The sequence below is a fragment of the Parus major genome, chromosome 9 (genome assembly GCF_001522545.3).
Source record: "Parus major isolate Abel chromosome 9, Parus_major1.1, whole genome shotgun sequence".
NCBI lineage: Eukaryota > Metazoa > Chordata > Aves > Passeriformes > Paridae > Parus > Parus major.
In genome coordinates this window covers 17,972,014-17,997,260 of record NC_031778.1, presented here as the reverse complement: position 1 = coordinate 17,997,260, position 25,247 = coordinate 17,972,014, and the positions used below count along the sequence as shown (strand labels likewise).

Sequence of the window (25,247 nt, the reverse complement as noted above, 5' to 3'; positions counted from 1 at the left end):
TCTTGTCATGATTATGTTGTTCCTCTGCCTATATGCAAGGAAACAGACCTCAGGAAAGAATGAATTTTAATGAAACTCAGAATTCCAAAATTAAAACGAAGAAAACAATGGGGAAAATTGAGAATTAATGTGTAATGATTCTTCACCTTCCAGTTGGCAACCAGAGCGCCAGGTGCCCTTCAATGAAGTCAGATTACCACCACCCCCTGATATCAAGAAAGAAATTGGTGAAGGAGATGAGGTGGAGGTGAGTAAATGCTCATGAGCTGTCCTGGTCTGGAACTGTTTGTTCATTCCAGGCAGTGGTGAGGGGTGTAAGGGCATTACCAAGGTGAAGGTTTAAAATGGAGCATGTCTCTACACATGAGTTTATTAGAATTTCACTGAAGCTGTGACATTTCAGTTTTCCCACAAAACTGCCAGTGGAAATTTTTTCAAAATGTAAAACTTAAAATAGCTGAGAAGGTTTTAATTTTTACACAAAATGTAGGCAGTTTTCTTTTTTTGACCTGGAATGTTAAGTCTTGCAAATCTTTGATATGAAGATGTAATAAAGCTCCTCTGATAATAAGAGTTTTAACTCAGATGAAATGTCTGGTACAGTCTGGTATGAAATTGTGTAAATTACGGTGTTCTATAGAGAGAAAGTGTTAATAGAAGTGATGTATTAAATCTAGAAATCAAAATATGCATGTTCTGTTCCCTCTTCATTGTAGGATCATGAGTGATTCAGTTTAATTTCTGGGGTTTTTTCTGTACTTGTCCTTAAAATCAAATTAATGAATTTCCTTTCCTGAGGATACTGTGATACTTCTGGGCAACTAATCTAAGAAAAAATGTAGCACAGGTGCTGAGTTTTTCTCTTCCTTTATTTAAAATACGTTGTCTTTATTAGAGGTTATATGTAAAGGGTTATTTTCTACTTCCTTGCTGTTGTAAAACTCATTCAGGTTGTGTGCAAATGACTTTGGCCTATCAGAAGTGTATGAGGAGCAAATGGAACTTAAGGATGAGAAAACTGGGTTTCAGAAGTCCTCTGTTCTGTATCTGATCATGCATTAACTTGGTAGTGTTTTTTAATATGGAATATGTAGTCATGTGATGACTTGGTTCATTTCAGTAGTCCTTGGTTTATCAAGTAAGCCAAGGACAAAACAAAAATCTGAATCGTGAAGTTAGTTCTATGAGTGGACTTCCAATTTGAAGACAGTGTTTGAATTTACTGAGGAATTGTCCCCAAAGAACTGTGTAGCCAAAGTTTTATCTTCCTTTAAAAATTTCCATCGAATAGTCAGTAATTTATACAGAGGAATTTTGTTCGCAGTCCTTGCAGTGCAAGAAGGACGGGGTAGAATACTGTTCCGTTTTAATGAAAATTAGAAAAGTGTGGTTCTTCCTTCATTATATATGCAGATAAGTGAATTATCTTTGTATGTGCTTTCAGTGGTTCTTACTGCTTTCATTTCTAGGTTTATTCACGGGCAAATGAACAAGAACCTTGTGGCTGGTGGCTGGCAAAAGTTCGAATGATGAAAGGAGAGGTAAATTATTTTAAAAGTTACCAATTTCATGCTATCATGTTAAATACAGTTAATAGAAGTTCTTTGTCAGGAATAAACTCTGACTAAAGTACTACCAATACCAAGACATGACAAAAGAGAATTATAAGTTGTGACCACTTTGGAATGACCTTTGCTGCATTGCACAGTGTTAGAGCTGAGCAAGTGACTTCCATTATCTGCAGTTTAATTGCTTGATGGTCTGAAGGCATGCACAGGGGCAGGATTTCTGACAAACCTGTCTTGTGGATTGATCTTGATGCTGAAAATGAAATAAAGCACCTGTGTTTAAAACCTGTTTATAGTTGGTAAATTAAACCTGCTGTAGCTATTGCTGTGGGTGACTGTGGGTTGGTTTTTATGTATGTGTTTTCACTGAGTGTAGGGGAAGGACACTGCTTGTTTTGCTTTTAGATATGTTTTTATTTTACCATAAATAAATGGTTGTTTGCAGCTGCCAATAACTTGCAGATTCAGACACTTGAATGTATAGAGCTGTGACAGTGTTTGACCCAGTCTTATTAAAGCTATATTTTGTGAAATGACAGCAAAGAGAATTGAACTTCATAGTGGAAGAATCTTGTGTTCTGATGGTTCTGCTGTATCAGATTCCTGAAACCAAAGGAAACAGTACAGAGAAAAAATAATTCTCCACTTTCTAAGATTGTTTAAAAACTGTCAGCACTTTTTCTGACTACTTAAGCAAATTGTGTTGAGACAAACAGATTGCAGTTTTGAGGAAGAGGTGAATGCACTATTGCACCCAGGTGGAAGGGAGGGGAGAAGAAGGCTGCATCCCTAACACAGAGCCAGGCTGCAGGGATACTGTGCAAACAAGCTTCTTTAAACTTACATGTGTTGGGTGGAAGCGTAGGAGTAGATTACTGGTTACTTAAATCTTTTTAGTTCTCTTGCCTCCCTAAATTTGGTAGTATGTGTTGAAAAGATTGAGTTTTTGTATTGATTTTGATTGAGCATGATTCCCAGGTAGTTTACCTATTGAATCAGTGGATTTGCTTTGTTTGTTTTAGTGTTGCAGAGTAGATATTTCTGTGAAGAATTATTCTCTGATATTTTTTAGAATTTGAGCTTCAGTAAACATTTTGGGTTTTGAACTTGAACTGAAGTAATGAAACTATTTGAAAGAGAAATGGGCATGAGAAAAATCAATCCAAGATGCTGTTGTGGTAGACTGAGATTATGACTCACTGACTTTGGTGAGGGAGCAGAGGGGTGCTGTAATATGTCCATGTGTGTAGAAATGTGTCATTGTCTCAACTTAGTTTTAGGGTTTTGTTTATATATTCATATGTGAATTCCTTGCTGATGCTGGTAATGTTACTGTGTTTTTGTTGTTACTTACTGAAGTTACTATTTTTTAAAAAACTCCCAGTTTTACGTCATTGAATATGCTGCTTGTGATGCCACTTACAATGAAATTGTCACTTATGAACGACTCCGACCTGTGAATCAGAACAAAACTGTCAAAAAGAACACCTTCTTCAAGTGCACAGTGGATGTTCCTGAAGACCTGAGAGATGCGTGAGTAGCTCTGCACCCTTCTAGAAGGCTTTTACTTTATGGAAAGGGGAGAAAAACGCACTTGGCTTCTGTTTTAGAGGCTGATTTACAGGTCCATGAAGAATCTTAAGGGTGGTTATGGCTGTAGTAGCTCATTTAGAAACTGCTTACTGGGACCCTTGCTGGGCTTTTGGGGTGGGGGACACAAGGCAAGTTCTCAGGTAGGAACTTCTTGCCTCTATAGGTGATTCATTTCACAGTAGGCCTGTTACTGAGTCGTTCCAGATAATCATGGTGCCATAGAATCCACAGGGAAACTGGAATCATATTGAGGAGAGTGGGAACTTTCCTGTTTCTAAACAGTCCTTGTCATAAACTACTAAATGTTCTTAGGTCTGATCATGTTATTACATTTTCAGTTTTGATGCAACTTGTTGAAAAAACAGTAATTTTGTCTCCTTAGGTGTGCTAATGAAAATGCACATAAAGATTTCAAGAAAGCTGTGGGAGCATGTCGAATTTTTTATCATGCTGAAACTGCTCAACTAATAATACTGGTATGTAATTGCTTCTATGTAAATGTTATATGAAGTCCCAGTATATTACTTATAGGAAATACATAACTAGCTGTGTGTGTATGGAGAATGGCTTAACTTTTCAAGCTATGTAAATTGTGAGACATTTAATTTAAGTAGATGCATTTAATCTTTGGGGGTAAGGCCTCCAGTGCATACAACTTAATTTTAGGAGCTGCATTGAGTGGCATTATTTGTATGACTTTTTGTCATTCTCAGCTGAGTTCTGTTTCACTGATTTTAGCAGGTGGCTCAGAGGTAAATCATCTCACTCCACTCTGGAGCAACAACTTTCCCCTCGTGCTGTATTACAGTGTGCAGTTTGACCCACAGCTGGCTTTCCACATGGAGAACTGCACCAGCTCAGTGTAGCCATTAAGGAATTGTTCACTTAGATGCCTCTGCGCTGGTTTTTACATGGGGTTGTACCAGATTTAGTTTTTCTTCATATTTACTCAATATTATCCACTCGAACCTCTTCCTACATGATTGTGCTGTCCTTGATTATTTCCTTAGCTCTCTTACCCACACAATAACAAGTATGTATATTGTAGAAAGATTTGTTTCAGCAACATCAAAGGGAAAGGGTTGCTGTGTAATTCAGCAGCAAAGTCTTTAATGTAAAATATGCTGAGAGTGAGAACAAATAGTTGTTGGTGGTGCTGAATTTTTCATGCTTTATTTTGAGGAAGAAAAGTTTTCATGTAACTTCTGGAAATGGAGATCATTTTTATGACTTAGTTTCAATAGGTTCCTGATTTATCCTTTAAATGTATATTTGCTTACAAAGTCAAAACTTAGGTTCCTTCTCTCCTGTAGTCTGCCAGTGAAGCAACAGTAAAGAGAGTGAACATCCTCAGTGACATGCACCTGCGCAGCATTCGCACCAAACTCATGCTGATGTCAAGAAACGAGGAAGCTACAAAACACTTGGAGGTAAAGCTTGTGGCTCTCATTGCTTAAAACTGAGCTCAGAGCAGTGCATTACAGTGAGTGCACGTGGATGAGTCTGCCTTTGTTTTCCCTTCAGTGCACAAAGCAGCTTGCTGCAGCATTTCATGAGGAGTTTGTAGTCAGAGAAGATTTAATGGGACTTGCTATAGGAACACATGGCAGTAACATACAACAAGCCAGAAAGGTTCCAGGAGTTACAACCATTGAACTTGAGGAGGATACCGGTACTTTCAGAATCTATGGAGAGGTAAGGGGGAACTTCATATGAATCCTTGGAGTATTTCACTCTGTATCTGCTTTTAGAGTGGTGAGAGCTGTACCCAGACTTAAGAACAGAAAACAGCTCCTGAGATTTTGTGTGTCTTTGTGCACGTTGACACTGTGGCAGCTTATACTGCATATATTTGAAATACAAGCCTTTGTTGCAGTAGTGACTTCCATAAGGTGTGTTCTGTCTTAGTCCTAATCACTCCATTTTGCTATATATCCTGGTTCAACCTGAGAGAGGTATCATTTCTTGCTATTTTACTTGTTCATGGGTTTGTTTGTATTTCTTTTCTCCCTCAGAACCTTACTGGTTCTGCTCCTCCCCACTGCCTCTTTTGTGTGTTTTTTGCTGTGTGCTTTCTGCTCCTCTGACCTAGCCAGGTGTGTTAAAGCCTGTATCTACTGCTTCTAACTCTTATGTTTTGGCAATTCAGTGCTGGCTTTGGCAAAATAATGATTTGCTCCAAGTTGATTCGATCTGTGTGACTCTTCTGAATCTCACAACTGCCTTGGAATGTAGCTGGTCCTTGTGCCAAAACAAGGATCCATTCAGGAAGCAGAAGGCTAGTGACAATAATGCCACTGTCACCAGGGCCCTGTCAGAAAATATTTTGAGGGTTTTTATTCCCTGTCCCTAACTCTACAGGTGCCACTGAGTCTCTGATGTTAACAGTTCAGGAATCTGACGTCTTGAATTCTTTTCCGTCTATGTCAGGAGTAGAACCTGGTTGTGATCAAAGGTTCAGATGAAGTTGATCCTATGGAGAGGAGGTCAAACTTCTGTGCTTTCTTGTATCTCTGAAATTGTGTCCTTGTTTTGGAAACCTTAAATGCTTCCAGGATATCAGGGTGGCAACAGATCCTTCTTTGATCTCCTACTGCCAGTAAATTGCTTCTCAGTTCCTGAGAAAGAATTGGACAATTTTAAATGCACTGGAATGTCCAGTGTATTCCAGTTTTGATCTTCTTCATCTGAATGCTGGAACTTGTGCAAAGGTTATGACTGTCACCAGCCTCTTACAGAGGTGCACAGCAATGAATATAAATACCAGATGCCCCCTAAATAAAAATGCCTTTAGGCACATCCAGCCTTGTCCTTCGTAGAAGTGATAAGTGCTTCTAAAATTGCCAGTCAGCTTAACTATTCCACATGATAAGAGTTTCAGCATCTGGCTACACTTGCCTATTCTTTTTGCCTCTCTTCAGCTGCAGTGGGCAGCCAGCCAACCCCTAATGGCTCAGTGCACAGGCAGACAATTTCAGGCTGAGATGTGTGGGAGTAGTGAACCAGTGTTGTTGACATAGCAGTCACTATGGTCCGAAGCTTTCCCATAACTGATGTTTAGCATACAAATAAAAGTTGGCTGCTCAGGGCCAGACTCTTTGAGGGGAGAAACATGAGTAAAAGTTTTAAAGAATGTTGGAAAGCTCTGTGGATCAAAGGAATCTAAACTGTATGGCATGCTCTTTATGCACTTATCCCTGCCTGGTCAAGGCCATTTTGGTTTCAAGACCCTTTCCTGGTTGCCTGAACTTCTGATTGTGATGCCTGTTCAGGTCACAGGCCTGTGAACTTCAGAGCTTGGGACAGTGTAGCTTGGACTACTTATGGTAACTTGTGCTTCCCGGAGAGAGGGAGCTGGCTCAGAAATAGAAAAGTTCCTCTTAGACCTTCATTACTGTCAAAATGGAATTGCAGTCAGTTCTTGTGCAATTCTTAACATTGGTAGGTATAATGCTGAGTTGAGAAAAATATCCTGCATTTAATTTTTTTATTATACTCTTTGGTACTATGGATGTGTCTTGGTTGTTCAGGCTACTGTGTGAAGTAATGAGAGCATCAGTGGACATGTAGGTTGTAATTCAGAGTTAACAAAGGTAGTTGCTAGTGACTGGAATCCTTTGAGGTCTTTAATCCATGTTCTACTACAAGGAACTGAGAATACCTTGTCTGAGTCAGCTTTATGTGCTCATTTATATTGGGGCGTGTGAGAATTACACAGGTTGTGCTCAGGTAAAAATCCTGAATGCTTGTGAGAGGTGTAGAAAGGCTTATGGGTGCACTGGACAGCTACAGCTCTGGCAATTGTCTATTTTCTTGTCCTGACTCTGCTTCTGTAAATGCATTTTCATTGTTCCTTCATCTTTATTTGGGAAAAAATTGATAAACATACCTGAGGCAGGAACTCTTCGCTTAATTGTGTCTCTTTGTAGAATTCATTGAGGGTGAAGAATTGCTAGTGTGTGTTAAGTTTGTATTATTTGAGCAGTTGCCCTGTGAATGCAGCATAACCTCTGCTCCTCACAGTGGCTTCCTGCTCATCTGTTCCTTGTGCTTGATCACTGCTTTCATTATACTGAAATCAAATTTGTCCATGTTTCTTTTTTGCCATCCTTCTGACCTCTGCCAGAAGTAGAGATTTATACATTTCCTTCTTCTAGGATTTGCCTGATTTGATTAAAAGGTGCAGGAGCTGGTGGTACTCTTATTTCATGTGTTGCCTAAAAGTGACAGATGAAAGGGCTGGGGTGTTAGTGTAAAATGGAAATTGTGCTCTTAAGCTGTTGTTTCTAACTAGATGCTGATATTCTTTCCTTAATTCTGCACTTCTGCTGTTGCTAATTTGAAGGCTTGTTTCTTGTTTCAGCATCCCAGTTAACTCAGTTGGTTTCTGTCATTTAATAATAAAGCTGCAAGAGAGCATTTACAGGAGTTCTCCCCAGTAACCAGAGCCACTGTCCTATCTTGGAAAGCATTGTAGATGATCTGTGGCCAGAAACCAGCATTCTGGAAAGAGAGTGCCCTGGTTGTAAAATCACTTGCAGTGTTTGCTCAAAGCTCCATCCAACCTGGCCTTTGAAACACTTCCAGGGATGGGGTATGCATTTTGATACCTCAAAACACCTTGAAATAACATGAAAAAAAATGTTTTATTTGTTACTGATGGTTTGCTTCTCTACTGAATTCTGTCTCTGGGCATTTCACTCAATTATTCCTTTATGATTTAGTTCAAAACTAGATTAATCTTGTCTTTATTCTTCTCTTTTTGAAAATAAGTTTATTTGGAAGACTGGCAGCTGTTGCTACAAGGTTTTGTTCTTAATATGCTGTATTCACAAATAAATTCAATTTTTTTAAATTTATTTCCAGACTGCTGATGCAGTAAAAAAGGCCAGAAGTTACTTGGAATTTGTGGAGGATTTTATTCAAGTTCCCAGAAATCTTGTTGGTATGTAATACTGCTAAAACTTGACAAGTTGGGAAAAGGGAGCCTAATCATAACTTTGTGAAGAGGATTTAGGTGCCAGTACAATATTTGATTTCTCCATTTAAGTAGAAAGTGATTAATCTTTTAAAACTACATGTATCAGAATTATTATGAAATTGGATATATTGTTGCTGCATAATACTTTGTCAGGATTTTAGAACTTAAACTGACTTGGTTACAGACTTGTACCACCTAATTTAATGGTAATATTTGAAGTTCAGATTCTAGTGAAAAAATATGCTTTACTAAATTGACTTTTTAAAAGTGCTGAAATTAAGTTCCAAAGTTTAATCTGGCAATACTCCAGCTGACACAAGACAGTTCTCCTGTACTGCTCCCTCCTGGGTTGAGGTTTGTCACCGATGGTGGTTGGATGCTGGTGAGCTCCTGTATAAATCAGCAGTGCTCATGGGTCTCGGCCTGAGTCTCAAAATAGACATTTTACCATATTGCAGCTTTATGAAGGTGTAGCATAATCTGGTAGGCTCTGTATTGAAAACCACCTAGAGGTGTGAGGTTAATTGCATTCCACTTGAAGACACAAATATCTTCCCCTAGTCCGGTCTCCACAGGGAATGTTTTTCCTTTTTTCTCATTCTCCTTCCTTTCTCCTGCATTTTACTCAAGTCTGGCAGCTCCCTGCTCCCCATGCCCAGCTTGTGGGCAGTGTGGGCATGGAGGCAGTGTTAAAGTTGGAGGTGTTAGACCTGATTGAACAGCTTGGATTATCCAGAGAAGTTAAAAGTTGGGCTTTAACCTGCTGTGGTTTGGGGCTTGGAGCCTGCTTATTATAAATAACATAATTTAAATAATTCATGTGCAAACTCCTATAACTTAGACTTTCAAGGTTTTAGAACTCAACCAGATTAAGGTGTAATGAGGTTTTATTTGTTCATTTGGGTGTTTTTTTTAAAATGTGACTTGTGAAAATTGTGTATCTGACGCAACTTGGTGGTTTTCTCATCTACCTAATGTTAAAGCTCATTTTAACATTCAACAAATTAATCACTAGTTTTTATATGAACAAATTTTTTTCTGCAGTCTTGTTCAGTAAATCTAATTAATCCAGGGAATTCTGCTAAACCTGATGTTCTGCAAGTTGAGTTTTGGGGAGCATTTGGAGAGCATTCATTAATGTGAATATATCACAAGAATCAGGGCAGAAGTCACAGCAGTGTGTTTAACTGAAAATGCTGCTGTTGAACAATTACAGTACTAATTTCTGATGAAGGCAAATATCCTGCTCTCATCACCTGTGAGCACACAGGTAAGCAGACAGATATTTAGGTTGACTTAATGAAGACACACAGCTCAGTGTAGTGCTCATCAATGACTCCAATACAAAAAGATAAAAACCCAGACCTGCTGAACTGCTTGAGCTGTTGAGGAAGGGAAACAAATTTTTAATATTTTTTGCACATTACTTTGTATCATGTTGCTATTTGCTGTAAAGAACATTGCTTATGGAGTCCTCTGTCACACAATTCTGACTTTTGCCCTTTTTTTAAGTTCTTCTGCCTCCTTTGCTCTTAATTTAAACATGAATGTTCTTAAGTGCCATGTCTAGCTGTGATGAAGACGTTCCCACGCAGCTTTAGTCGAAGAGCTAAAGTCTTCTAGCCAAGAGAGTCAAGAAGTCACTTTTTTTTATTTATTTGAGATTTAAACATACAGGTTCTGAAGAACCTTTTGGTTAGGATCCCATGCATGATCTCAAAATAGGTATTTTAAAGGTAATATGGAAAGCACTGGTCGTACGCAAGTCTATAGTAAAGGCAGAATTTAAGAGGCTTCAACAAATGTATAAGCATGCTAAAATGTCAGGAAAGATTCATTGAGGTCACGTGTAGAGTTGGAGGACCAAATAATTTTGATACATAAATTTAAAATAAGAATTTCCAAAACTCATGTGCCATTTTACTCTTGGTTTGATTCTATTAGAAGCCTGTGTGCAGTGGTGATCTTCATCACTGCTTGTCATTTTGCATATCGAGAGAGTTTAATTTTTAAAGTTTTTACCCATTTTCTCTGATACAGTGTGGGATATTCTTTGGGGGTTCTATTTATAAAATATCAATAAACATGTTAAAATACTTGGCACATTATTATTATGGTGCAAAATTAACCATTCTTGCCCTCTGAAGGAAAAGTTATTGGAAAAAATGGAAAAGTGATTCAGGAGATTGTAGACAAGTCTGGAGTCGTCAGGGTGAGAATTGAAGGAGACAATGAAAATAAGCTGCCCCGTGAAGATGTAAGTACTTTATTCTTTCCTGCTGTGACTAGGTTTTTATTTTCAAACCTAGTTTTATTTCAAACCTGTGGGTATAGAGAGCATTAGTTCTAAGCTGGTATCTTGCAGTAGATTTTATACAAAATGATTCAAGGAATGTTTTTGCTGCTGAAGAGGGTTTTTTTTACACTTTCTCCTATATGTACTTGGGTTGTATAACTAATTTGGGATTGGTAGTGTTAGAAGTGTCCATATATTTTAAATAGATGAGAAGAAAAGGTAAAAGCTTGTAAAGGTGCTTGGTCTTGTAAAGTTGGTTTAATGAACCACCTTCTTGGTAAACTCTGTATGCTTCTGTGCACCCGTTGTGCTAAACACACAGAGCATGTGTTGCATGGGGGAATGTGAACATGGGATGTCAGGTTACCTTGGCTCCAGAATAGGTTGTTGGGAAAGCTACACAGTCTGAAGCTGCTGCTGTCACCTCAGCCTGAGCTATTTCTAGATGTCTTTGCAGCTGAAGGCTCAGCTGCTGCCTCTGTTTAGCTCACTTCAATAATTGAAGACAGATCTCTTTATATAATTTAAACAGAAAGCATTCTTTCAATGATAACATTTTCGCTGATAAAAAGTTTTGATGCTTTGTTCCCGTAGGGAATGGTACCGTTTGTATTTGTTGGTACTAAAGAAAGCATTGGCAATGTCCAAGTTCTGTTGGAGTATCACATCGCATATCTAAAGGTGAGTGTGTTTTGGGAGGGAGGATCTGTACAGGAAACTTGAGTTGAAGTAACAGAAATTTTGAGCAGCAGCTTTGGTGGGATTTGCAGTCATTAAACTGTTTCTCTGTATATCAAGGTTTAAAGTGTGGTGCCTTGAGCCCACCCCTTGCCCATGGGTATCATGGGCCTGTAAATACCTTGTCATGGCTACGTAGTGCTATTGGGGTAGAAAGGATCAGACTGTAAAGAACTGGGCTTTAAGGGACATTTGGGAGCTAACACAAAGCTTTTCGTCTGTGTTCAAGTTCTGCAATTCTCAGGTTAATGCTCTGTTGGGATAGGATGGAATTTCTAATAGAAGACAGTAATACAGTGTGGTATTAGAACAATTATCTGTTTAGATTGGATTGCTTTGTGATGTTAACAGAGATAATGAGTTTGAACTGTGTTCCCTTGTCAGTTTGTTGGGTTTTTTTTCCTAAATTTTACTGGAAAAGTTTGCTGAACTGTAATTAAGAAAGGTAGTAGTGGTCTTAAAACCAAGTTTTCTGCATAGTGGTGAGTCTTTGAATCTCTTCTGAAACTCAGAGGTACCTCATCTTGAATTCTGTTATTCATAGTCACCTTCCAGGTGGTGTTAATTCTCCTATAGGAATGAGTATTTTACTGGGTGGGGGATGGTGTTTTGTGAAGGACATTTGTCAGCAAACTTTTCCATGGTTTTTGTTTCATTGCATGTAGGAGGTAGAACAACTAAGACTGGAAAGGCTCCAAATCGATGAACAGCTGCGCCAGATTGGGATGGGCTTCAGGCCCTCCTCGACTCGAGTTCCTGAGAAGGAGAAGGGTTACACCACCGACGAGAGCACCCTCTCCTCAGTGCAGGGCTCCAGGTCCTACAGCGGGCGGGGCAGAGGCCGCAGGGGCCCCAATTACACATCTGGTTATGGTGAGTGCCCTTCAGCGAGGCCTGGGGTACCTGGGAGCCCAAAACTGTCTCTGGATTTCTCTGTGTTCAGCATAATTGAGTGAAGATAGGGTTGGAAATTCAGAATTGCCGTTTTATTTTGTTCATAGCTCAAAACACCTCATTAGATTTGCAGTCTTGAAGTTTGTTCAAAATGGAAAAAATTAACAAACTGAGCTCTGGAAGCATCTTGTCCTTCCATGTTAGTTACTTAGTAAGCAACATCACAAAAGCTGGGAAGACAGATAGAGATGCTTTTCAGGAGACAAATTAAAAAAAATATGAAATGAGCATTATCTGTTTTGGTTGAGAAGGAGAAAAATTGCTTGTCTGTGATCATGACTGTCTTAGCAGCTTATTTCTGAAAAGTGAACCAAATGATTTAAAATGGAGACAGCACAAAATCCTGTAGGTTTTTTAATTCAGTCAGGAACTAACTGGATTTATTTTAAGGTGTAGTGAGGTACTCTGATGCATTTCTCAATTAAAAAGCACAGTTCAGTTCCTGACAGGTGTGCACATCCCCAGCTTGTCCAAATGGAGACACTGCATTTCTATATAGACATGTTTCACAATAAGGACAATGTTATTTATTCAACACAGTAAATTACTCTGGATATCTGCATGTAGCTCATTTCTGTTAAAAAATCAGACACCTTTTGGGTTTTACAGTCTGTCTCTGGCTATAGCTTCCTGGATAATGCCAAGTGCTAGTTGTGTTGATTCTGATGATGATGTTTGTAACTTCATTTTTTATTTCCCAGTGAACTGACTGAACTGTAAGGAAACTTGTTCACTTTGCTTATATATGCACACTGTGATTTGGAAAATTTAGAGTGTTGTTTTTCCTCCCAAAATGGCAAGAATCACATGTAAGCCACATGGGCCTAAAACTTTATATTTCAGACTGGGTAGTAGGGGGAGTTCCTGGATACCTAAAATGAGTACTAGGTGTTGGTTTTGCAGGTAGTAAAAAGCTGTGTGGGTTTTGGGTACTCGGAGATGGCCGGGTGTTAGAGATGCTGTTTAATATAAACAGTGAAATTGTTCAAGCAGCATTACAGCATCCAGAAGGGGTTGCTTAGCAACAACCATTGGCTATAAGGTGGCAAAGTTGTCCTTGGGAATTTCAGAGAAGTTGCCTAGAAACTGAACCAAATGCCTGCAGTGTATAGACAAAGGAAGGAAACACTGCTAAATCCTTGGTTTATCTGTGTACAGAAATTACAGATTAGGTGATCTTTCAGCCCTTATCGTATGTTAGTACAAACAAACTTAATTGGAGAATCTTACTTAAGTAACTTCTGATCTATATTTTGTGTGCATATATTTTTATATATGAGTATGTATAAATATTAAAATATATCTATGATTGTATACTTGAATGTTAATATTTATATATATATATGTATTTATGCATTATATTGTTTTTTAAAATAACATACATATATAACCAGCTGTGCTGGCTGGAATACTTCTGTGAGGATATGAAACCAGAATATAATCCTCAAATTCATATCCATTTCCAATTCTCTTTTCCTTCTCATACAAGGTACAAACTCTGAGCTCTCTAATCCCTCTGAAACAGAATCTGAGAGGAAAGATGAACTTAGTGACTGGTCCTTGGCAGGAGAAGACGACAGGGAGAGCAGGCACCAACGTGACAACAGACGACGTCCTGGGGGACGAGGGCGTAGCGTGTCTGGAGGTCGTGGACGCGGGGGACCTCGTGGTGGAAAGTCATCCATTAGCTCTGGTACTGTGTTCCAAATGGGTTTTGAATTGAGATGTTCTTCCTGGCAATTTTCTGTATAACCTCTTACTCTTTTAAAATACTCCATTCTTACATGATGAGCTTAATACCCTGGGATTTCAGTGCAGTTGTGTAGTAGCTGTGTCATGCAGCACGTTTTAGATTTTTGTTTATTTTGTATTCACGGTGATCTTAATTTCCTTCCTCTACTGCTCACACATAATAATGTTACTAGCAAAGTTGGTAAATCTTTGGCATGTTGCCTATGCCTGCCTCCTGAGGTAAGCTTATGATCAGTACACAATGAAAGGAAAAGTGATTGATTGGAAGCTAGGTTTAATCAGAATCTGTGCTAATATAACACTATGTCAGAATTACCACACAAGCACAAGGTGTAAGGTGTGTTTTATATACTTAGAAGTTTGGGGTAAAAAGTCTAAATGTCACCTAGGAGATGTTAGTGGTGCAAGTGCACATTGGGCTGTTTTGGTGTCCCAGAATTGTTCCTGTTGGGTTAAAGTCATAGGATCCAGTTTGAGATCAAATACTGCAGCTTTGTGTGTTACACCTTAGCTTAAGGTTGCTGTATAGTTTGAAACTTTCAGACACAGCTGTAAGTCAGCCTGGGAATGGTTACATATCTCTACAGTATCTTAGATGGACACTTTCTGTTTGTCTAGTGCTTAAAGACCCGGACAGCAACCCTTACAGCTTGCTGGATAACACGGAGTCAGACCAGACCGTGGACACGGACGCCAGCGAGTCCCACCACAGCAGCAACCGCCGCCGGAGGTCACGCCGGCGAAGGACTGATGAAGATGCTGTTCTTATGGATGGAATGACAGAGTCTGATACAGCTTCTGTTAATGAGAATGGTTTAGGTATGTAAATGGTTGGATGGTAGTCCCAGAGCAAGCTAAGAAAAAAATGTGTTGTCCCTCTAAGTGTAGTGAAGCCCTTGTTTGTTTTTGTAAGTGACAAATCATTGTTCTGTTTAAGGTTGCTGTTTGATTAAAGAAAGACTCCCTCCGTGGCAGTGCCATGGAATCTTCTGTTTACTGAGCTCCACTAGCCTTTTCATGTGCCTTTTTTGTAAAAACTGTCTGATGGAGACACCAAAGACTTGTTGTTTCCCATTGGTACTGCTTGATAGAAACAGTACTGTCAGATCAACGTTCTGTTTTGTCCTTGGTAATCTAAGTCATGGTGTGGGAAAGCTCCTTAAGTAGCTGTTAATTTGTCTTTATGCAACTTCTACTTAAGAACTTTCCTTCGGTAAATTCTCTCGATACTCCCTGGGATGAGAATACAATCTGTTGCTTAATGTAGAAAAAAAAAATCTGGGTTATGTTGCTAAAATTTGACGTATGGTTACTTAATAAATGAAATCTGAGGTCATTAAGCACGTGCCTAAATGTTTTAATGAACCAAGAACAAAAAGTAAAATCTAGCTTTTGTGTTACTGTGTATGCTTTCAGTATAAAATTTTCTTTTAGCTTTTCTGTCTTACTTAGTCTCTGTCTTTAACAGAAGCCATTTTAAATGCCCCATGCTGAAACTGCTGAAGAATTTATTTATTTTATGATCAGAAATAGTTCATTATAAACTTTGCAATTGCAGATGATAGTGACAAAAAACCCCAGCGACGCAATCGTAGCCGCAGGCGTCGCTTCAGGGGTCAGGCAGAAGATAGACAGCCAGGTAATTCGAGTGGAGCTGTGGGTAATCTCAGGTCAAAAGCATGAGAGAATGTTGTGTCTGCTGTTTTACATAGAGCTGCATAATATCAAAAGGTTACTCAATAACTAATAAGACTACTAGATAAAGATGAAAGACATTTCTTCTACTAGGAAAACTTCTAAAATCTGTCTAATGAAACTAATTGATGTCTAACTTTTTGCTTGGACATAAGAGTTATGCTTCTGATCCAGTTCTCGCTGAAGTCAATGGCCAAAATGCTGTTGAGTTCCGTGGTCCAGGATCATGACAAACATGAAGGTTCATGGTCTGCACTCACTGCATCTGTGCGCTTGCACTGACTGGGACACAACCTTTTCAGCACTGGCTGAGCAGCAGCGTTGAAGGGGCAGGATGTGGGCCCTGGCAGAGCTCAGTGAGGGAACTCGTGGGGTTTGCCAGCCCCACACCTGCATCACACTGCTGCTCTCAGTCCTTGGCTGTTGGGAATAGTTTAAGTCATCTGCAAATTGAGGGTGGGAAGGAGGAGGAATTTAAGTGAAATTGCATGTTTCCAATTTTTTTGTTGTTGTGGCTTGTTGCATTTCTTTTGTGTGTACTAACACTTGAAATGTTAAAGGTGAACTGGCTAATTATCAATACAATGCCCTGTTTAGAAAATGCTTGTACGTACATGGCACAGGGTAGTAACAGAAGGTCTTCTGGATTGACAGGTTCAAAATTTCACCCATATTTGTCTTCCTTGTATCTGTGGTGCTCATACATTTGATTAAGAAGGAAAAAGTTGTTCTATTGCACTAAAACTTCGGGGAAGGGAAAAATTAAACTCCCCACCCTTCTAAAAAACCTCAAACCCACACATTTCTTCTCAACATTCCAGTTTTGTTGCAGTGCATACGATTTCGTAAAGGGACAAAAACAGTGTATTTCAGCCTCTATTTCTAAGAAACTAATCTCAGCCAACAGTGTAAAGGAGTGTTAGTAATTTTTAGAAAACCATGGGAATTCTTTTAAATCTTAAGTATTCTAAGACCATAACAAAATTTCCCAAACAAGATTTCTCTGACATCTTTGTTAAAATGCTGTAATAATTTAGTCTTCATAAATACCTAGTAAGTGTGAGTGAAGTTAAGACAGAAGGAACTCTTCGTTTCTTCTCCCCCCAATGCCAACCGCTGTATTTCAGTCATTTAGCTGCATCATTTGATTTACATTGCTGTATGTTATGGTGCCTTATTCATAGAGGAACATTAAGAATGCACTATGTGCATGAAACATGCTTTCTATTTACTAATATTAGAGGAGTTGGGTATAAAACCTCATTTTAAAGAAAAAGTACTTGTGTAGAAACTCCTTTGCCTTTCAGTTCTGGAAGGACCCAGCTGTAAGAAGTCCAGTTACTGTAACAGAAAAGTCATCTGTTGTAGTTCCCAGTCTGATTTGGATTTCATGCACAGTCATTCCTAAATCCAGAAAAATAGCTCACCTAAATATAAATGACTGTACAGTTCAGTAGGTAATACTTGCCAACCCAAGTGTGTATTTAAAGTTGCAGCAGTCCATATTCTAATGCTAGAACTGAGTTTTGGTGTGGTTACAAGAGGGCAGGATCAGACAAAACCAGGCTACAGAACATGTGCTGAGGTGGTAGGGAGAGGTGAGAGAAGCCCTGGCTGGCTCCAGTGAGTGCAGCTGTACCAGCACAGACACAGCTGTGCTGCCCCTGGGCTGGGCTGGCTCCAGCAGCACCGCCTGTGTCCACACAGCCCACACCAGTCACACCCGAGCCAGGGGACAGTGCTGGTGGCACTTTCAGTACCTTGAGGAGGACAAATTCCCTCCTCAGTTGCTTCGTGACACACCAAAGATTTGATGCCACATCATCATCCTAAGCGAGTCCAGTCTCTGACCTGCCCCAGTTCTGGACACATTTAACTGTCTTCATTTGATTTCATTAGTGTGAAATTCTTCACTACTCAGCCAATAAAACCCCAGTGACACACACAGTCTGTAGTTCAAATAGCCTGCATCCAAATCTCTTCAAACTTAGTGCTTAGAAAGCCCTTCTCCAATAAATCTTGCAATTGGACAAAATTGGTTTTCTTAAGAGTCCACCTTCAGATCATTGTTACCACTGATTTTAGTGAAAATTGTTTTTAACAACAGAAACAAATTGATCATTGCTGTGTGGTTGATACCTGTAAGTGTGAAGGCCTTTTGTGAGATGTCTCCCAGTTAGAGCATAACTTGTGCAGAAAAGACATGAAGGTTCATGCTGAATTGACTGCTGATGTGAGCATCACTGTGATTTTTTTCCTTGAACAGTAACAGTAGCTGATTATATATCACGAGCTGAATCTCAAAGTAGACAGAGAAACCCTCCAAAGGAGACAGTAGCCAAAACCAAGAAAGAAACGGTAAGATTTTTTTAATATTCATTTTCTGGTTTCTCCTCACTTGCAGTAGAACAGTAAAGGAATGAAGGCTTCAGTTAGCTTGCTTTCATTTGACTGCAAGCGCATTTGAGTTCAAGAGCAAATCATTAAAAGCAAAAAGGGCCCAGAGTAAACAGAACTGACAATGGTTTGTAGACTGTTGTTGCAGACTTTAGGGGCCAGATTAAGTCTGTGTACACATTTTAAAATATTACAGTAAGTAATGTTGTATTATGGAATAAAATGTGAAAATTGCTTATGGTAAGTCCTGAGAACTAATCCTTAAAACACTTTAGGGATAGAGGATAATATGTAGCATTTTTAGTGACTTGTATAAACTATTTTAGAAGGAATTAATTTTACCAAGATTGTAAGGTTTTGATCCTTTTTCCTGAAAGGATCAGAGTGGTATTACATTATCCTGAAAAATGATTAGAACTGAATAAAGAAATGCCAATGTATTGCCAGAAGTTAAGTAAGAAAGATCCATTAACAAAATGTCTTCTTGCTATAGACTTCAAAAGACTTGTAAAGCTCAGTTTTTTCAGTAAACTCCTTCATGGGCTTAGACAAATAGAAATAAATAAGCATTTTAGGTGTGCTGGGGGTGTGCAGTCCTGGGGTTACGTTGGCATGATTTCCTCAAAGTGGCTGAAACAGAATATCCTATAAAGGACAAGTGATCAGATGCTGTAAGTGACAGGATACAGGCAGAGACAAACAAGAGCTGTTCCCTCTTGCAAAGCTGCTGTGTGAGTCAGAGGGAAACTGAGATTACACTCTGTGCTGTTACAGAATTTTTAATACTCCTGTTTTTGTTTTTGCAAGGCAAAAGATGCGATTGACGAAAACAGCCCATCTGAAAAGGCAGTGAATGGTCCTGCCACCACCTCTGGGGATGAGCCTTCTAAACTACAGCACAGCCCTGATGAAAAGAAAGTCACTGTTCAGGAGGATGGAAATAATCAGGAAGAAGCAGTGCTGAATGGTGTTTCATAAACTGAAGTTCCTAGTTTACAGTTCTTTTACATTACATTTAAAATAGTGCTTGTATAAGCTTGCCAAAGATAGAATATGGATCGCCAGTCTTGACACCGCACTTTCAGTTCCTCCATTTTGGAATACAGAAAGGGGAGGGATCCTGGAGAAATCATATGTTAAACATACTTTGACACCTACTGTGTTATAAATATATCATCAGATGTGCCTTGAGATAGTATATGTAACATTTAAATAAACAAAATTGCTGGCTATAGGAAATGTTATTTTGTTTTCAAAATACGGCAAAGATGTGAGGGGGATCCCTAACATAATACTCTTTATGAAAGCATTAGCTGCTTTTGTTACATTTTTAATAATATGCAACCACTTCTTCACCTGAGGAATACTAGAAAGAAATGCAGTCTAAAATATTTTGCACTGAAATGTAATTTCTCCATTAGTTTAGTCTGGAAACTGGTCTGTTTTAATACATGTTTTTTAAATGCTGTATGTAGAGGAAAAAATCTGCAGACCACTGGAATGCATTTGTTAAATTCTCATAATATGCAGGGATACTGGGTGACATTGGCAGTGACTGTTCTACATTGAGGCTTTGTTTGGTTTATTTATTAAACTGTACAGTATTTAAAAATCAAACATAGCTTTAGTTAACACTAAGCTGAGTTAGTCATGTCCATTAAGACATAACCTGAACTACTGAAAAGATCAATTTCCAGAAAGTTTATTCTGTATAAACTACATATGTTAGTCCTTAGTAGAGTATTTTTATTTTTGTTTTGGTTGTTTGATGTGCAATATGTTTTTTTTGTATGCTGGTAGTAAAAGAAAATAAACTTTGATCTTCCATCTGTTGACTGTTTCTATCAGAAATTTAAATTACTATTGACTTGAAGGTTTTCAAGCTGTTAGCTAAAAATGGAAACCTATTTGTGAGGCAGCTTGAACCTCAAACTCTTTTTTGTAAGAGTTTTTAACAGGCTGATCTTCCTTTCAGTAAGGTGATGATGTCAAACACCAGTTAACGAGTCTAAAAACCAGACTCCTTATCTTGGAGAATTGCATAACCTGACTAACATATATAGGAATTAATGCAGATGTAGTTTTTGGTAACTTAAAGCATGGCACCCTCCCCTCTTTCCAGATATATGAGCCAGAGCAAGGAAGCACAAAACAGGTGTGGAAAATCATCTGGGTAGCAGGAAGGTGTAAGAAGTCAGAGCAAAGGGCAGCATTGAAGTTGCACTGACTTGAATGAAAAAAGTTGTCTTGCCTGATTTAGTCAGGACAAAATCAAGAGTTCTAAACCAGCTGCTCTACCTGGCAGAGCTACAGCCAAGCTGTCCCAAGCAGGGACCTGTGTGTGCACTATAGGATTTCAGTGTTGGACACACAGAAACATTGTTCCCTCTGGGGGAACACACCCAGGCAAAGGTTGTAACTGAAGCATGCACAAGTACCTCAGCTGATGGGGCAGACACAGCAGTAGAGAAAATTTTAAAAAACAGACCTGTGTTTAGTAAGTCAGTAGTGTTTGGCTGGGAAATACTTAAGTACAGAAACATTCTGCATACAGCTTGGCATGTGCTGAGTCCAGAACTCTACATGGTGGTGCTCCAGCTGTCCTTCACCCTGCTTTAAATGCAGTAGCAGAGCAAAATTACTGCCTTTCTGGGGAGGTTGCAAGGTTACTTATTTGATCCTTTCTCCTAAAGGCACCTAACTCAACCCTACTGTTGTAATCCTTCCTAAACAGCCCAGAGCTCTTCCACAGCAATGCTGCGGCACAGCAGGCAGTACACACAGGAATGAGATGTTTCCCAAGTCCAGGTCCTGGGTGAGGAAGCTTTCAATCCCACTGTTTATGACTGGGTGGGCATTAACTCCCACAGGTGCTGTGCAGTGTTGTGCTGTAGTGGCAGAAACACTGGGAAGATTTTTGGAGTAAGACAGAGCTCCCTGGCCCCAGCTGAGATCCTCACAAGCTGCTGGGTGTGAGAGGCTCCACAGAGCACAAATCCAGCTCAGCTGTTGGTGACTGATGTAAAGAGTTCCTGTTTCCTAATCACCATAAATGCAAAGCTCACTGTGTGATCTCTGGGTTTGTAGTGTACAATAATGTATAAAACTACAGGACTTCCATTACAAATATGGAATTTATTAAATGCTATTAAAACCTGTTAAAAGCTACTAAAAAATCTGGGACGGTCCAGATCCATCAGTAACACTTAACCAACCTTGTTTTTCACAAGGCAAGGACAAGGGAGTAGATTTTCCTGTGCTTTATTTGTCCAGGCAGAGACAACCACACCTGTCTGCCACTTCTGTCAATAAATCCTCTTGGTTTTTCCACCCCCTCCCAAACAGGTTCAGTGTGCTAATTCTTGCAGATGGAAGAGCAGCAGTGTGAACTTTAAACAGGGCCAGTTCAACAGAAATTAGGTAACAGCACTCTTGTGTCTACCTGTGCCTGGTAACACACGCTGGTCACACCAAGCTACTCCTGTCAAGCACTGAAAATATTTCTGAGTAGCAGATGTTGCTGTTTAATAAAGAACAGCTAAGAAAAAAAAAATCTTTTAAGCTTCACTCCTTCACATATTTCCAAAAAAAAAAGTGACCAAGTGGGGAGGGAAGTACCTCCCTGGATTTGTATTTCCAGCTTCGTTTATATTAAGTCAAATACTGATATTAGAACTTTGCTTAAGCCATTTATCAAAAATAATCATTTGCAGGAACAAACCCTTTGAATGAGTGATTTTCTTTCTCATTCATTTTTTAGCTTGATCTTCTAGTAGATCCTTAGCTTCATTGATTTTGGCTGCTACATATGGAGATCCACCTAGAAGAAAGAGAACCTCAAATCAGATGAAAAAAACCCAACATTTGTCTTGTGTTAATGCTACAGGACACAGAAAAAAACTGAACTCTGAGTTCACTCAGAGTCACAGCAGGAGCTTGGTGTCAGACCACTCACTCCTGTTAGGGTGCTTTTGTTTTACTGGAGTGCTTTTTTCTCCAGTTTTATCAGTAATAAATGAATCAGTCACCAGTGACTTAGCACAGTCTGTGGTGAATACAGAAGCACTGCACTAAAAAGTCTGCAGATAACCCTGCCCAGCATAAAGTGCTGCTGTACCAAGGAACCAGCTCAGTTTTTACACATGGCAAAAAATTACCTAGGGAGACTGAGACCCCATTGCACCAACACTGCAAAGCCATGAGGTGCAATGACTGTGTTTGTAGCATATATACCATTAACAGCATTATGTTTTACTTGAAGATTAATTTTACATATTTAGGTCACGTACAACACAAAATGCTATTTTTAGCTCCTGCATCTATTCAGTAAGGTTAGTTTTGAAGGTAACTTTCATTCAATATTATCTATGAAAGGCATATTCCCATGGATTATTTTGGATTTTGGTGCATAGAAGTAAGGAAGTCAACAGTCACTTTAAAGGAAGCCATTTTACCTTTTAAGCAATGATTAAGAAGTTAAATGTCAAACACCAACACATGATTCTGACTCACTGAACAGAATTTAGAATAGGTTTAGATGCCCTGAGTTACTAACTAAGCATAACTAGAGTCTGAGCCTTCAGAGTACCACTAACAGGAATATTTCATAATTTAATGTCTCCAGCAGCTGTCAAAGGCTCTTTTTGCCATTTATGGTGAACTCCTGAGGCATTCAGAGGAACTCAAACTTACAAGTGGTATATAAAACACACAAGGGTTCTTCAGGTTTTCATCTAAAATTAAGGTGATTTTAAGTCTCATTTTAACAAATTATATTCTAACCTGCTATTCACAGAAGATAGAGCAGCTAATAAACTGACCTGCTGAATCTGTCTGCTTGATTTTAAAACATTCACACACAAAAATATGCTCACATGGATTACGGCACCCTAAGATTTGTTTTCACTCAGTTTCCTGTGGGTTTTTAGTAGAGGTGGTTATGTATAACTCCCTCCCTACACAGTTCTATTCATCTGTGTTAAAAACATGTATTAACTAGTCAACATGACTTAATTTCCTTACCTTTATCTGGATGATTCAGAAGCATGATCCGTCTATGAGCTTCTCTAATTTTATTTCTGTTTGCTGTAGGGCTTTGAAAGAGAGAGAAAAACTGACTGAAGGGATCCTCATGAAATTCCCCAGATCATCAAAAGGTCTCTGAGAACAAGTGAGCAACTCTTGTCTTACCCATAAATTCTCTAGCTAACATCTATGTTTCTTTTCACCACTGATATGTAGTGTCTAAATCCTGGAGAGGCTTTCAAGGGCTTTTCCAAAACCCTAGAAAATGTATGCTGAAGACATAGGAATCTAATGGGGTGGGAGTCAGCCACACAGGTAAGAAAAAAGACAATTACATTGTAATATTTTTATTGGGAAAAACTTCCTAAAGGCTTTAAGACAAAAAAAAAAATTGCTTGCTTTATTAAGGTAAAAAGGAAAACAGAGAACCTCAAAAAATTTCACAGTTGAAAGTTCTTTTTTGATAGATTTGTGTATTTGGCCTGAAGTGCTTTGGCAGGGATTGCCACCAAGGTCAGATCTATAGTGTTCCAGAAGTGATGAATTTATTCCAGATACAAGAAGTAGGTTTGCAGCACCTTCCCACTGCATCCAAACTCCTCAGCACTGACAGGAACCACAAGATAACAGCAGAATCGTGTTCCCCACACCAAATGAATCCCAAGGCTTCCTGAAATGGCTTATTTGGACCATGTTGGAATGTGTGAGGGAATTGCAGATGTCTGGAAATCCACACAGAATTAGCTTCAACCATGCTAAAGTGCAGCAAAGAACCCCCAAAAAGCTCAGAAAGTCCTGAACAGCCACTTCCTATTCCCTGACTTGGCAGTGACACTCCCAGGGGATGCTGGGCATTGGATGACAACCTTTCCAAACAAAGCCAGCTGTGAGGAAACACCACTGCCCACTGTTCACCTTTCATTTCTGATAAATTTCCTTTACCTCACTCCTAGTATTAAAGCTGCTTCTCGTTTAGTCATTTTGGGTTCAAATCCACCTCTGTAATAACCACTGAAGGCCTGAAAGAGAAAACCTATTAGTTTAAAACACACTAATTTCTAAGTATCAGTAAAAGCAACTCATTTTTGCTTTAGCAGCTGCTGAGCTTTTAGAATGTAAAAATAGCAAAAGTTCTCACTTGTAATAGGAAATTCAGTTGAAGTAGAGTATTATTAAACAATTACTTAAATTTACTCAAACAAGTTCTCTATTAGCCAATCCCCACCAGAATTGCTGCAATTAATTGTTGTTACTGACAAAATACAGCAATGCTATACAGAGACAACAGTCTGTAGTTATTTCACCAATTAAAGTTTTAAATAAAAATATGCTACTGTGTGCTATTTACTATAAATAAAAACTTACAGGCTTTGGTAGGTTTTGAAGGGCTTGTTTTACCTGTGGCTCCATTTGCTTCAAAGCTTTTACTGCATAGCGACCTTAAAGAGACCAGCGTTCACTGAGATTAAATATAATTCTAGAAATATTTAGCAATTCAGTGCAACTGGTAACTTGTGCATTAGAGTGTGGAATAATTTTTTTTTGGGACGTAAAACAGTAAGAACTTGGATCTTTTGTTTAATTACAGCCATTAATACGGGCTCTCCCAAAAGGGCGCCCTGTATCAGCTACTAAACCACCTTGAGACCAGCCCTGAAGCACGGCTAAGCACAACGGGGTGTGCAGGTAGAGCTGGGTGTTCAGTGTCCGCCCGTCCCCCACACACCTGCGAATCCTGCTGCCGCTATGGCCAGGCCGACCGCCACCATCGTGCTGGCCTGCATGGGAACGAACACAGTCAGGGCTTGTTTACCGAAGGAGAAGGGCAGAAGCCCCGCCGGCAGCGCGCACAGCGGCTCGGACGCGCCGCCACCGGCCTGACACGGCACAGCGGCCGTGACACGCTCGGCCGGGGCCACGGCGCTCTGGGGGCCCGCGGGGACACGGCGAGGGCAGCGGGGCGGGGACCCCCGAGCTGTGGGGGACGAGGGAAACCCGGCCCGGCGGCACCGCGCTCACCGCGGGGCCGAGAGCGGAGCCAGCGGCCTCGGCGGGGCCCTCGCTCCGCGGTCAAGGCAGAACCGAGCCCGCGGGCCCTCGGGGGGAGCCGCCGGACCGGACACGAGCAGCACCCCTCACTCACCATGTCCGGCCCGACCCGCCGCAAACCGCGGCCGCTGCCGTAAAGCGCGGGGCGGGGACGGCACCAGGAGCCGCCCCGGAATGGGCGGGGCCTGAGGGGCGGGCC

The 25,247-nt window shown here is 39.8% G+C and overlaps 2 protein-coding genes across 6 annotated transcripts in view; one reads left to right on the top strand and one right to left on the bottom strand.

Moving 5' to 3' along the window:
- The window catches only part of FXR1 (FMR1 autosomal homolog 1), a 33,255-nt gene extending 13,449 nt beyond the window's left edge, over positions 1–19,806 (top strand). For 2 of the 5 annotated variants that reach the window (XM_015637670.3, XM_015637669.3), the window contains exons 3-17: positions 154–247; positions 1,470–1,541; positions 2,953–3,101; positions 3,544–3,637; positions 4,475–4,591; positions 4,686–4,856; positions 8,028–8,106; positions 10,290–10,399; positions 11,033–11,119; positions 11,842–12,049; positions 13,620–13,823; positions 14,501–14,701; positions 15,441–15,521; positions 17,844–17,935; positions 18,782–19,806. In XM_015637670.3, coding sequence (XP_015493156.1) covers positions 154–247; positions 1,470–1,541; positions 2,953–3,101; positions 3,544–3,637; positions 4,475–4,591; positions 4,686–4,856; positions 8,028–8,106; positions 10,290–10,399; positions 11,033–11,119; positions 11,842–12,049; positions 13,620–13,823; positions 14,501–14,701; positions 15,441–15,521; positions 17,844–17,935; positions 18,782–18,952 — 1,930 coding nt within the window. In that variant the 3' untranslated portion in view covers positions 18,953–19,806. The remainder of the gene's footprint in view (positions 1–153; positions 248–1,469; positions 1,542–2,952; positions 3,102–3,543; positions 3,638–4,474; positions 4,592–4,685; positions 4,857–8,027; positions 8,107–10,289; positions 10,400–11,032; positions 11,120–11,841; positions 12,050–13,619; positions 13,824–14,500; positions 14,702–15,440; positions 15,522–17,843; positions 17,936–18,781) is intronic. The other 3 variants (XM_015637674.3, XM_015637673.3, XM_015637672.3) reach the window with 2 other exon arrangements.
- A 1,283-nt stretch (positions 19,807–21,089) lies between these two features.
- On the bottom strand, positions 21,090–25,247 carry DNAJC19 (DnaJ heat shock protein family (Hsp40) member C19). The gene is made up of 6 exons (XM_015637675.3): positions 25,143–25,247; positions 24,726–24,777; positions 24,365–24,438; positions 23,942–24,018; positions 22,997–23,067; positions 21,090–21,794 (listed from the first exon to the last, which is right to left on the bottom strand). Exons 1-6 carry the CDS (start codon positions 25,143–25,145, stop codon positions 21,724–21,726), a joined length of 348 nt encoding a protein of 115 aa, XP_015493161.1. The 5' UTR covers positions 25,146–25,247; the 3' UTR covers positions 21,090–21,723.